The sequence below is a fragment of the Chiloscyllium punctatum genome, chromosome 32 (assembly GCF_047496795.1).
Source record: "Chiloscyllium punctatum isolate Juve2018m chromosome 32, sChiPun1.3, whole genome shotgun sequence".
Taxonomy (NCBI): Eukaryota; Metazoa; Chordata; class Chondrichthyes; order Orectolobiformes; family Hemiscylliidae; genus Chiloscyllium; species Chiloscyllium punctatum.
The window spans coordinates 31,514,411-31,528,685 of NC_092770.1; the positions used below are offsets into that span (position 1 = coordinate 31,514,411).

Here is a 14,275-nt window from a genome sequence, read left to right on the forward strand (position 1 = left end):
AATAAGGACACAAAATTCTCCAAATTCAGACCAGGTTGAAAGAATGCACGGACCAGATCTTATGGTTAATTAGACTCTAGCTACAAGTAAACAGTTACAAAACCATCAGAATTTCACTGCAATTTCCTTCCAGACACACACACACACACACGCTATGGACAAGAACAGACCCCCTCAAAACATTTTAAGTAAGTAACCTAAATCCTAATGTTTTCTTATTTTAAAGGCTAATGTAAAGTGCTGTGTTCCAGATGTAATTCAATTGGCAAACTACTAAACTTTAAGCAAAACATAATTCATTTCAACACTACGGTTAGAGCATATTAAAAGAAAGAAGAGCTTAGAATAACGTAGCTCTACAGAATAACAGGTACAGTAACTATTACTAATTAACTGTTCCAATATAGTAACATCCTATAAACAAAACAGACAAATTCAGAAAAAACAGATTTTGTCTCTAGCAGCCTAGAAAGTGAACCTCCAGCTTTTGGCTATGATTGAGAAAGGGAAAAATAGTTTCCACTTCTTCAAGCTGACAAAAGCAGCAGCTGAATCTCAAAGTTAAAAGAACTAAAGCTAGAATTCCTGGTCTATGGGAGTTGGCCAAACCCATTCAGGCTGCTTCTATTGTTCCAACTTGAACAAAAGCCCAAGGCCTCACAAGCTTGTTTACCTCTGAGGTCTGGAAGGCAGGGCATCTCTGCCTTAAAACCTGTCCTTCAATAAAAGGACAAAATACACCTTTTAAAGCCACAGCATTGTCACAATAGACACATACAGACAGGGAAACAACAAATGGATGGAGAGGAAAAACTGATTAGACAGTTACATAGTCTTTTAGGAGAAAGTGAGGACTGCAGATGCTGGAGATCAGAGTCGAAAAGTGTGGTGCTGGAAAAACACAGCCAGTCAGGCAGCATCCGAGGAGCAGGAGAGTCAACATTTCAAGCATAAGCTCTTCATTCAGGAATGTGGAGTGGGCCCAAGGGGGCTGAGAGATAAATGGGAGGGGGTTGGGGTTCTGGGGAAGGGAGCTGGGAGCTAGTCCTCAGTAAAACCCTCGCCTTCATCCCACTACACTCCCACATCAATGAATTCAACATGCGTTGTAACATCAAATTTTTCTTGCTCTGCCTCTGTTCTTACTTTTTCCATCAGGACTCCCACCAACCCTCCAAGGACCCCTTCTCCCACCACCAACACACCCCATCCACTTGGATACATGGTGCTGGTCTATTACTTGCCTTCAATCACTTCATCTCCAACTGCCACCATGATATTGACCGCCTCATGAAGAGATTGAACAGGTCATTAACTTCATGAACACCTTCCACCCTGATCACAAGGGTTGGGTGGGGGAGTGGGAGTGGAGGGTATAGTGCTGTTGTAGTTTGGCACACCGACCTGTACACCGCTGAAACCAGGTGGCAACTTGCCGACCCCATCTCCTATTACCCCTTGACCAGACCTCACTTCTCATCACCAAATCATTATCTCATGGACCATCCACAACCTCATCACCTCAGGAGACCTCCTGTTCACAGCCTCCAACCTCATCATCCAAGAACCCCGCACCGCCTGGTTCTATATCGTACCCAAAATTCACAAAAGCTGACTGTCCCAGTTGACCCAGCATCCCAGCCTGCTCCTGCCCCAACAGACCTATCTCTGCATACCTTGACACCGCCCTATCCCCCTTGGTTCAGGATCTCCCCACATACGTTCAGGACACCACCCACGGCCTCTACTTCCTCCAAGAGTTTTGCTTCCCCGGCACCCAACTCCTCATCTTCACCATGGTCATCCAATCCGTGTACACATCCATCCACCATAATGAAAGCCTCCAAGTTCTCCATTTCTTCCTCTCCAGCTGACCCAAATGGTACCCTTCCACCAACACACTTATTTGATTTGCTAAACTGGTCCTCACCCTCAACAATGTCTCCTTCAAATCCTCCCACTTTCTTCAGACTAAAGGGGTAGCCATGGGCACCTGCATGGGTCCCAGCTATGCCTTTTGGGTACAGTCTGCACCTTTTCTTCTGCTATTTTGATGACTGCATTGGCGCCACCTCATTCTCCCATGAGGAGGTTGAACTGGTCATTAACTTCATGAACACCTTCCACCCTGACCTCAAGTTCACCTCGACCATCTCGGACACCTCCCTCCCCTTCCTGGATCTTCCACCAAACCTTGGGCACCACTACCCCCTCCCCCTCATCACCCACCCCACCCCAACTCCCCCCACATTCCTAATAAAGAGTTTATGCTCAAAACATTGATTGTTCTGCTCCTCGGATGCTGCCTGACCAGCTGTGCTCTTCCAGCACCACACTTTTTGAGTTTGGTAGTCTTGTTCACAAATACTGTTGAGTCGGTTCTTGATGATCTGAAAGTTTCTTCCTGGCTTCCCTTTCCAAATTCTTCTGCTTATTTATAAAAGGTACAGGGTGGCTTGTTCACTTGCAAGTTCACTCTGATTTATCATTTAAATGTCACAGCTCACAACAACTGCTGAAGCAATGATGAACTAGTCTTCTTCAAGGTTACAGTGGGTTTGATTGCAGAGAACAGAGAGTCTCTCAGTCTCTCTCTCTCTCTCTCTCTCTCTCTCACACACACTCTCACTCTCTCTCTCATTCTCAGTCTCTCACACATTGTCTCTCCTGAGCTGGTGGAGATCAAAACACTTCTCCATGTCTTATTCCTAGTTCCAAGCTGTTGAGTTACTGGACAACAAATCACACAGAAACTAGCAAGCAAAAGACCCTTGTCATCAGTAACTGGTCACTAGTCCATAAACCAATCAGAGCTATATCTGTATACAGAACTCTTTGGCTCCAACTCATCTGCGGCCACTTCAATAATTGTCAAATGGCTGTACAAACAGCTTTTCCAAGACTGTCAGGTTATTTGTTTTCTAACCCTGCAACTGTCTATTTAAACGCTGGTATTTTTAAACAGTTCCTTCTCATTCCAGTGTATGGTTTGAAAAACACAGTGCTTACACTGTCAATGCTGCCAGACCAGATGAGTTTCTCCAATCTTTGCTATTTGTCTTTTAGATTTTCAGCATCCGCAGTATTTTACTCTCATTTTCTCCTAATTATTTGCTCATCTATTCTAATTCTTAACTAATGATTCAGAATGTGTCATCACACACCTGCACAGACTCAGAAACTACTGGAAGTCACTAGAGTTCCAGAGGGTGACAGGCTGTTCTCTCATTAGAGAGGGGTGACTGGTGGTGAGTTTCATTGAGGGTTACTACATCTCAGGTGAGAGGCCGGCCTTCATGTTGACTTCAGTTGGTACAGATATTGAACTAATGCTGTTTAGTATCACTTTGCATCGTGAACCAGCCATCCAGCCAATCGAGCCAACCACCACCCTATAAACACCAGCATGCACACACAGACACAGCAATTTAACAATCATGTTGTACAATTGTAGCTCAACTATTTAGGGTCTAGTTTCAGGATTCTTATTGAGATTGATTGGGATTGAGTTATTCCCAGGTTTCTCCAGATCAACTGCCAACTCTCCAGGTTTTCTGTGGAACTTTCTTCAAGGTCACAGGCCTGTGGGAAACCTTCTGTTTTAAGTTAGCGTGGGGAAGCCTTGTCTAAGAAAGTTTATCCAGAGCAAAACAGAGATTTTTCAGCTCATCGGCGATCTGGGTAAGAGCTTTCTTGATCTTGTGTGGTTTGTCCAACAAATCGACACTGCAGGTCAGTGGGTCATAACGGAGTGAAAAAGGCCTCCTGATTTTACACGCATACATCCTGTTCAGAAAGAAAGAAGAAAACAATCATTACAACCCAAAACGATGTGGTGCATTGAGTAGTGTTCCTGCCTCTGAGCTAGAAGCCCCAGGGTCAGGTCCCACACCAGGACTGGATGGCCAAGGAAAATTGGAAATCAGATAGAGTATCACTTGTAATTTCTTCCAACACACCCCAATGAGAGGTGGTAAGGGAGTGATTAAGATCAAAAGACATAGGAACAGAAGTAGACCATTCAGCCCATTGAGTCAGCACTGCCATTTCATGAGAACATGGCTGATCTGATCATCCTCAACTTCACTTTCTTTTCTTTTTCCCATAACGTTTTGTTCCCTTACTGATTAAAATCTGTCTGTCTCAGCCATGAATATACTTAATGACCCAGCCTCAACAGTCCTCTGTGGTAAAGAATTCCACAGATTCACTCCCCTCCAATAGAAGACATTCCTCCTCGTCTCTGTCTTAAATATGCAACCCTTTATTCTGAGATGATGCTGTCTCTTACAAAGGGAAACAACCTCTCCACATCTCCCCTGTCAAGACCCCGGAGAATCTTGTATGCCTCAACAAGATCACCTCTCATTCTACTAAACTCTAATAACTATAAGCCCAAGATACTTAACTTCTCCACATTGGGCATTCCCTCCCTACCTGAGTGAACCTTCTTTGGACTGTCTCCAAGGCCAGTCTATCTTTCCTTAGACAAAGGTCCCAAAACTGTTCACAGTATTCTGGCTGTGGTCTGATTAGTGCCATGTACAGTTTTTTTTAATATAGTCCCTATTTTATCTCTTTCTGAAATAAAGGCCAACATTCAATTTTCTTTCCCTATTACGCACTGAACTTGGATGTCAGCTTTTTTGTGACTGATGTACAAGGAATCCAAAATCTCTCTGTTCAGTACCTTTCTATAGTTTTTCTCCCATTAAATAATATCCAGTTCCTCCATTCTTCCTGCCAGTAAGGCCCTTGAACTCACAATTACATAAGTTATATTTCATCTGCCAGTTGTCTGTCCATTCACTTAACCTGTCCATATCCCTCTGCAGAGTCTTAGTGCCATCCTCATTACTTGCCTTCCCACCTATTTGTGTATCATCCACAAGCACACGTCTGTCATACATTCAATTTCCCCATTTAAGTTAATAAATGATTATGGCCCCAGCACTGATTCCTGTGGCACTCCACAGGATGCAAATCTGAAAATGCCCCGCTTAGCCCCATTCTGTGTCTTCCATTAGCTATGTGGCACAGTGGTTAGCACTGCTGCCTCACAGCACCAGACACCCAGGTTCAATTCCTGCCTCAGGCGACTGACTGTGTGGAGTTTGTACATTCTCCCCGTGTCTGTGTGGATTTCCCCTGGGTGCTCTGGTTTCCTCCCACAGTCCAAAAATGTGCAGGTTAGGTGAATTGGCCATGCTAGAATTGCCTGTAGTGTTAGGTGAAGGGGTAAATTTAGGGGAATGGGTCTGGGTGAATTGCACTTGTGAGGGTCGATATGGACTTGTTGGGCTGAAGGGCCTGTTTCCACACTGTAAGTAATCTAATCCTCAATCCATGCTCATATACTATCCGCCATTATGGGCTCTGATCTTATTCAGTGACCTAATGTGTGAGACCTTATCGAACACCAACTAAAAATCCAAGGATATTACATTGACTACTTCCCCTACATCTACCCTGTTTGATACCTCCTCAAAGAATCTGTCAGGCATGATTTCCTCTTCATGGAGCCATGTTGGCTGCTTGAACATATTTTACATTTCTAAAAGCTCTGCTATTATAGCCTTTATCATAAACTTTAACATTTTCTCGATAGTAGACTCGCCAACTTTAAGGGCACTTAAATGGTCATTGGATAAACATATGGTTGAAAATGGAATAGTGTAGGATAGATGAGCTTCAGAATAGTTTCAGGTCAGCACAGCATCGAGGGCCAAAGGGCCTGTACTGCGCTGTAATGTTCGATAATCTATCACAGACATTAAGCTGATTGGCCTGTTTTTCTGTCTCCCTCTCGTTTTAGATAGAGGTATTACACTGGCAGTTTTCCAGTTAATTGGGAAATTAATTTTTCAGAATCCAGAGATTCCAGGAAGATTACTACCAGTGCATCCATCATTCCTGTAGCTACCTCCTTTAATATCCTCAGATGCATCTCATCAGGGCCAGCTAGTGACTTTGTGGAATTCTTCAACACAAAGAGCTGGAGATGCTGGGTCATTATTTATATTCAAGGCTGAGATAGATAGATGTTTAATCAGTAAAGGAATCAAGGTTTATGGAGTAAAGGCAGAAGAGTGGAGTTAAAAATGATCAGATCAACCATGATCAAATTGAATGGCAGAGCAGATTTGATGGGCTGAATGGCCTACTTTTCCACCCATGTCTTATGGTCTAATGTCTTCACTGTTCTGGATGGAATGATTGAATAAGACTTAATTAAAGTTAAACTGCCATTGCTTGAAATAAGATAAAAACAGGTAAAAGCAATGACTGCAGATGCTGGAAACCAGAGTCTAGATTAGAGTGCTGCTGGAAAAGCACAGCAGTTCAGGCAGCATCCGAGGTCCATTGCTTGAAATAAAACCAGTCTGACTCCAGGTTAAGACACAGTCAGATTTGAAACAAGGCCTCACACCTAAAATGTATTGTCTAAACTGAGACAAGATAATTACGGTTATCTTAGGGCAGTGATTTGAAAGAAATTCTGGTTTTCCATAGTAATCAAATGAAACCTACATCTCCATTCTAACTGATTAAAGAATTAACAGCTATGGGTGGCACGGTGGCTCAATGGTTAGCACTGCCAGGGACCTCGGGTGACAGTCTGTGTACAGTTTGCACAATCTCCCCATATCTGTTTGGGTTTCCTCAGGTGCTCTGGCTTCCACCCACAGTCCAAAGACGTGCAGGTTAGAGTGAATTGGCCTTGCTAAATTGCCCATAGTGTTCAGGGATGTGTAGGTTAGGTGCATTAGTCTGGGATAAATATAAGGTAGGGGGAATGGGTCTGGGTGGGTTACTCTTTGGAGGGTTGGTGTGGACTTGTTGGGCTGGTGGGCCTGTTTCCACACTGTAGGGATTCTATAAAATCTATCTAGGTTTGATCAATACATTCACATCAGTTCTCTGACCCTTTGATCTTTTACATATAAATTCTATGTATGATGTATTCTGTCTCACTAGCCACCTGAAAAAGGAGCAGGGCTCCGGAAGCTTGTGGTTTCAAATAAACTTGTTGGACTATAACCCTGTGTCGTGTGATTTTTGACTTTTTCCACCCCAGTGCAACATTAGATCATACACATCATGGCTACCATTGTTTGAACATTTAAATGTACTGAGCTAAATGATTTCAAAGGAAATGAATTATCTTTTTTGCTGACATAGAGTCATAGAGTCATAGCGATTTACAGACCATTTAATCCAATCTGTCCATGCCGACCAGATATCCCAACCCAATCTAGTCCCACCTGCCAGCACCCGGCCCATATCCCTCCAAACACTTCCTATTCATATACCCATCCAAATGCCTCTTAAATGTTGTAATTGTACCAGCCTCCACCACTTCCTCTGGCAGCTCATTCCATCCACGTCCCACCCTCTGCGTGAAAAAGTTGCCCCTTAGGTTTCCTTTACATCTTTCCCCTCTCACCCTAAACCTATGCCCTCTAGTTCTGGACTCCCCGACCCCAGGGAAAAGACTTTGCCTATTTACCCTATCCATGCCCCTCATAATTTTGTAAACCTCTATGAGGTCACCCCTTAGCCTCCGACACTCCAGGGAAAACAGCCCCAGCCTGTTCAGCCTCTCCCTATAGCTCAAATCCTCCAACCCTGGCGACATCCTTCAATCTTTTCTGAACTCTTTCAAGTTTCACAATATCCTTCCAATAGGAAGGAGACCAGAATTGCATGCAATATTCCAACAGTGGCCTAACCAATGTCCTGTACAGCCACAACATGACCTCCCAACTCCTGTACTCAATACTCTGACCAATAAAGGAAAGCATACTAAACACCTTCTTCACTATCCTATCTAACTGTGACTCCACTTTCAAGGAGCTATGAACCTGCACTCCAAGGTCTCTTTGTTCAGCAACACTCCCTAGGACCTTACCAATAAGTGTATAAGTCCTGCTACGATTTGCTTTCCCAAAATGGAGCACCTCGCATTTATCTGAATTCTCAGCCCACTTCTCAGCCCATTGGCCCATCTGGTCAAGATCCTGTATCACTTCCCTTATGTTCATGATCATTAGTTCATATGTTTGATTGAGAGATGCAGTACCCTGTATTTGATCTGTGCTCTTACCAGAGTTTGGATTTCGCATCTTCAAAACTCTCAGACACAAAGTAAACTGGTTGGAAGGTCTGGTCTTGATAGGTTTGCATTGCCGTGACCTCAGGATCGAAAGCTTTGTATTGTGGTTCTCCCGATAAGGAATACTATGAATGACAGAAAGTTTCTTTTAGTCACTCTTTCACTGCAAGTTAACTTACATATGGCCTTTTGTAATTAAACTCCAAAGTGTGAAGCCTACTCTTCATCTAATGCTGGCAGACAATGTGTGAAATTCTGTTCGCCTGTTCACATGAGTATGCAAGACTTATTATAGGCCCAGATAGTATTGCAGTGAAGGACTTGCCTTTAATTAGCTGGAAAGCCTGAACAAAGCTTATCTTTATCGAGAATCAATTTCAGACAGGCAAAGCTGACCAAATATAATTAAGTGTTCAACTCTCCCTGGCAGACTATGTTCATTTTCATCCGAATCACCTTCTTCCCATTCTTCTGGGAACTCTTTGTTCCTCAATGTGTGAGACCTTAATCCAGAACAACACGGTTGAGTGCAGTGCTGAAGGATTGCTACATTTGTGGGCAGCAAGGTGGCACAGTGGTTAGCACTGCTGCCTCACAGCGCCAGAGACCTGGGTTCAATTCCTGCCTCAGGCGACTGACTGTGTGGAGTTTGCACATCCTCCCCATGTCTGCGTGGGTTTCCTCCGGGTGCTCCGGTTTCCTCCCACAGTCCAAAGATGTGCAGGTCAGGTGAATTGGCCATGCTAAATTGCCCGTAATGTTAGGTAAGGGGTAGATGTAGGGGTATGGGTGGGTTGCGCTTCGGCGGGGCGGTGTTGGGCCGAAGGGCCTGTTTCCACACTGTAAGTAAACTAATCTAATCTAATCATCAGAGGTGCTGCTTTTCAGATGAGGCGTGAAATTGAGGCCATGCCTCCCTGTTAAGAGGGACATAAAAACTCTCTTGGCACAACCACAAGTGAAATCAAAAACCCAGCAGGTCTGGCAGCATCTGTGGAGAGAAACCAGAGTTAACATTTCAGGTCCAGGGACCCTTCCTCAGAACTGACCCCAAAATGAAGGTTTTGAGGAAGGGTCACTGGACCTGAAATGTTAAACTTGGTTTCTCTCCACAGATACTGCCAGGCCTTCTGAGCTTTTCCAACAATTTCTGTTTTTGTTTCTGATTTACAGCATTCACAGTTCTTTCGGTATCATGAGTGAAATTAGGACAGGTGCCCTCACCAGTATTTAATTTTCAGTAAATATTATTATTGCTGATTAAAGGCATATCTTATAGACCAGAGAACATTACAGCGCAGAACTGGCCCTTCGGCCCTCAATGTTGTGCCGACCTGTGAACTAATCTAAGCCCATCCCACCACTATCCCATCATCATCCATGTGCTTATCTAAGGACAGTATAAATGCCCCTAATGTGGCTGCATTGACTACATTGGCAGGTAGGGCATTCCCTGCCCTTACCACTCTGTGTAAAGAACCTGCCTCCGATATCTGTCTTAAATCTTTGTAAATCATCCTTGTAAATTTTTTCTGAACCCTTTCAAGTTTCACAACATCTTTCCGATAGGAAGGAGACCACTCATATTTATGAAAAGAACGTGTGTAAGTTTAAAGCCCAAATCTGTAGGAAAATCACAACAACTTGAATCTGTATGGCACTTTTCATATTGCAAGATGCCCAAAGTCTCTTAACAGAAACGTTATCAAACAAAACTTAACTCTGTGACACACAAGATAGGGGCTTGGTCAAAGGACAGTGGTCAGATTGAAGATGCTTTCTTTGGGGGTGGAATGAGAGTGAGAGAGAGATGGAGAGTTTTAGGAAAGGAATTCTAGAACTTAGAATCCGTGGAAAGCGGCTGAGAGTGAATTTATAGCTCATTCGATCTCTTCCAATTTTTATTATTATTGAATTCACTGCAGTATGAAACTGTCTGCCAACCCATGGTCATCCCTTTTGCATGAGCAACCAATGACTGTAATTATTTAGAGGCCTCAGCTAATAATCTGCTCATGTTAGTTTGAAAGTCAAGGTTAGAGTGGTGCTGGAAAAGCACAGCAGGTCAGGCAGCATCCGAGGAGCAGGAAAATCGATGTTTCGGGCAAAAGCCCTTCATCAGGAATTGGGCTACCCTAATCTTGGCTCTTCCAGCACTACTCAAATCTTGGCTCTAATCTCCAGCATCTGCAGTATTCACTTTTGCCTATATATTAGTTTGAACCCCATCACAGCATCTGGGGAATTTAAATTGAGTTAATTCAATCCATCTGAAATAAAAAGTTAGTCTCAGTAATGTAAACCACTAGATTGTCATAAAAATCCATCTGTTCTGTATACAACCTCATCAACCCACAGCCTCCAACCTCATAGTCCATGAACCCTGCACTGTCCGGTTCTACCTTCTACCCAAGATCCACAAGCCTGTCTGCCCCGGCCGACCTATCTTCTCAGCCTGCTCCTGACCCACCAAACTCATCTCCACATATCTTGATACTGTCCTATCCCCCCTGTCCAGGAACTCCCCACATACATTCGGGACACTACCCACGCCCTCCACCTCCTCTGAGACTTTCATTTCTCTGGCCCCCAATGCCTCATCTTCACCATGGACATCCAGTCCCTATACATAACTATCCGCCATGACCAGGGCCTCCAAGCCCCTCTGTTTCTTGCTCTCCCGACGTCCCCACCAGTATTCTTTCACTGACACTCTCATTCGATTGGCTGAATTGGTCTTCACCCTCAATAATTTCTCCTTTGAATCCTCACACTTCCTCCAGATGAAGGAGGTAGCCATGGGCACACGCATGGGCCCCAGCTACGCCTGTCTTTTCACCGGGTATGTGGAACAGTCCATCTTCTGCAATTACACCGGTGCCACTCCATACCTTTTCCTTCGCTACATTGATGACTGCATCGGCGCTACCTTGTGCTCCCACGATGAGGTCGAGCAGTTCATCAACTTCACCAACACATTCCACCCCGGCCTCAAGTTCACCTGCACCATCTTGGACACCTCCTTCCCCTTCCTGGGCCTCTCCACTTCCATCTCCATCAATGGTGACCGACTCAACACGGACATTTTGTACAAACACACCGATTGCCACAGCTATCTGGATTATGTCTCCAAATGCCCTGCCTTCTGTAAATATTCTATCCTTTATTCCGAATTCCTTTGCCTCCACCGCATCTGCTCCCAGGAGGACCAGTTCCACCACAAAACACACCAGATGGCCACCTTCTTCAAAGACCGCAATTTTTTCCCTTCCATGTAGTCGATGATGCCCTCCAGCGTATCTCCTCCACTTCCCGCACCTCCACCCTCAAACCCCACCCCTCCAACTGCAACAAGGACAGAACCCCCCGGTCCTCACCTTCCACTTCACCAACCTCCGGATATATCATTTCTGCCAAATACAGTCAGACCCACCACCAGAGATATATTTCCCTCCCCTTATCCGCTTTCCGTAAAAACCATTCCCTCCATGACTCCCTTGTCAGGTCCATTCCCCCCACCAACCCACCCTCTTCTCCTGGCACCTTCCCCTGCCACCGCAGGAATTGCAAAATCTGCACCCACACCTCCCCCCTCACCTCTGTGCAAGGCCCTGAAGGACCTTCCACATCCATCAGAGTTTTACCTACACATCTAACACGTCATTTACTGTATCCGTTGCTCCTGATGCGGTCTCCTCTACATTGGGGAGACAGGACACCTACTTGCAAAATGCTTCTGAGAACATCACTGGGACACCTGCACCAACCAACCCCACCGCCCCGTGGCCAAACACTTCAACTCCCCCTCCCACTCCACCAAGGACATGCAGGTCTAAGGGATTCCTCCATCGCCAATCCCTAGCAACCCGACGCCTGGAGGAAGAATGCCTCATCTTCCGCCTCGGAAAACTTCAAACACACAGCATCAATGTTAATTTCACCAGTTCATGATCTCCCCTTCACCCCCCTTATCCCAGATCCAACCCTCCAACTTGGTACCGCCCGTATGACCTGTCCTACCTGTCCATTTTCCTTCCCATCTATCTTCTCCATCCTCCTCTCTGACCTGTCACCATTACCCCACCTTCATCTACCTATCGCACTCTCAGCTACTCAGCTACATTGCCTCCAGCCCGACACCCCTAACATTTATCTCTCCACCTCCTTAGCCCACAATATTCCTGATGAAGGGCTTTTGCCCAAAATATCAATTCTCCTGCTCCTTTGATGTTGCCTGACTTGCTGTGCTTTTCCAGCACCACACTCTCAACTCTGACCTCCAGTATCTGTAGTCCTCACTTTCTCACTGGTTCACTCATATAATCTCAGTACGGAAATCTGCTGTCCTTATCCAGTCAGGACTGTTTGTAATTCCAGACCCAGAGCAATGGGGTAAACTCTTAACTGCCCTTTGAAAAGCCAAGTTTCTGGTATTGAGACTGGTCTAATGCAACGAGGGGTTCGTCAGGTTCCAAGAGTCCGAGGTACAGATAGACGTTTCTGTGGCAGCAGAGAAAAATCAGAATGGTGTGTTGCCTCCCTGGTGACAGGATCAAGGGTGTCTCAGAGAGGGTGCAGAATATTCTCAAGGGCGAGAGGGACTAGCAGGAGGTCATTGTCCGCATTGGAACCAATGACACAGGAAGGGAAAAGGTTGAGATTCTGAAGGGAGATTACAGAGAGTTAGGCAGGAATTTAGAAAGGAGGTCTTCGAGAGTAATAATTCTGAATTACTCCCGGTGCTACGAGCTAGTGAGGGCAGGAATAGGAGGATAGAGCAGATGAATGCATGGCTGAGGAGCTGGTAAATGGGAGAAGGATTCACATTTTTGGATCATTGGAATCTCTTTTGGGGTTGGAATGACCTGTACAAGGAAGACAGATTGCACCTACATTGGAAGGGGATTACTATACTGGCAGGGAGGTTTGCTAGAGCTGCTCGGGAGAATTTAAACTAGTAAAGTGGGGGGCAGAGGGGGTGGGGATGGGGGGGTGGGGGAGTGGGGGTGGTGGGACTCAGGGAGATAGTGAGGAAAGAGATCAATCTGACACTGATACAGTTGACAACAGAAGCGACTCAAACAGTCAGGGCAGGAAGGGACAAGGTAGGACTAATAAATTAAACTGCATTTATTTCAATGGAAGGGGCCTAACAGGGAAGGCAGATGAACTCAGGGCATGGTTAGGAACATGTGACTGGGATATCATAGCAATTACATAAACATGACTCAGTGGTGGGCAGGACTGGCAGCTTAATATTGCAGGATACAAATGCTACAGGAAGGATAGAAAGGGAGGCAAGAGAGGAGGGGGACTGGCATTTTTGATAAGGGATAGCATTACAGCTGTGCTGAGGGAGGATATTCCCAGAAATACTCCCAGGGAAGTTATTTGGGTGGAACTGAGAAATAAGAAAGGGATGATCACCTTATTGGGATTATATTATAGACCCCCTAATTGTAAGAGGGAAAATGCGAAACAAACTTGTAAGGAGATCTCAGCTATCTGTAAGAATAATAGGGTAGTTATTGTAGGGGATTTTAACTTTCCAAACATAGACTTGGACTGCCATAGTGTTACGGGTATAGGTGGGGAGGAATTTGTTAAGTGTGTACAAGACAATTTTCTGATTCAATATGTAGATGTACCTACTTGAGAAGGTGTAAAACTTGACCTACTCTTGGGAAATAAGGCACGGCAGGTGACTGAGGTGTCAGTGGGGGAGCACTTTGGGGCCAGCGACCATAATTCTATTAGATTTAAAATAGTGATGAAAAAGAATTGACCAGATCTAAAAGTTGAAGTTCTAAATTGGAGAAAGGCCAATTTTAACAGTATGAGGCAAGAACTTTCAAAAACTGACTGGGGGCAGATGTTCGCAGGTAAAGGGACGGCTGGAAAATGGGAAGCCTTCAGAAATGAGATAACGAGAATCCAGAGAAAGTATATTCCTGTCTGGGTTAAAAGAAAGGCTGGTAGGTATAGGGAATATTGGATGACTAAAGAAATTGAGGGTTTGGTTAAGAAAAAGAAGGAAGCATATGTCAGGTATACACAGGATAGATCGAGTGAATCCTTAGAAGAGTATAAAGGCAGTAGGTGTTTACTTAAGAGGGAAATCAGGAGGGCAAAATGGGGACATGAAATAGCTTTGGCAAA

At 44.8% G+C, this 14,275-nt stretch overlaps 1 protein-coding gene across 1 annotated transcript in view; it reads right to left on the reverse strand.

The window, feature by feature from the left end:
• Window positions 1-2,296: 2,296 nt before the first annotated feature.
• The window catches only part of th2 (tyrosine hydroxylase 2), a 38,364-nt gene continuing 26,385 nt past the window's right edge, over window positions 2,297-14,275 (reverse strand). The window contains exons 11-12 of the mRNA XM_072552021.1: window positions 8,108-8,241; window positions 2,297-3,786 (exon numbers count right to left, since the gene is read on the reverse strand). Of these exons, the coding sequence (XP_072408122.1) occupies window positions 3,627-3,786; window positions 8,108-8,241 (294 nt within the window). The 3' untranslated portion in view covers window positions 2,297-3,626. The remainder of the gene's footprint in view (window positions 3,787-8,107; window positions 8,242-14,275) is intronic.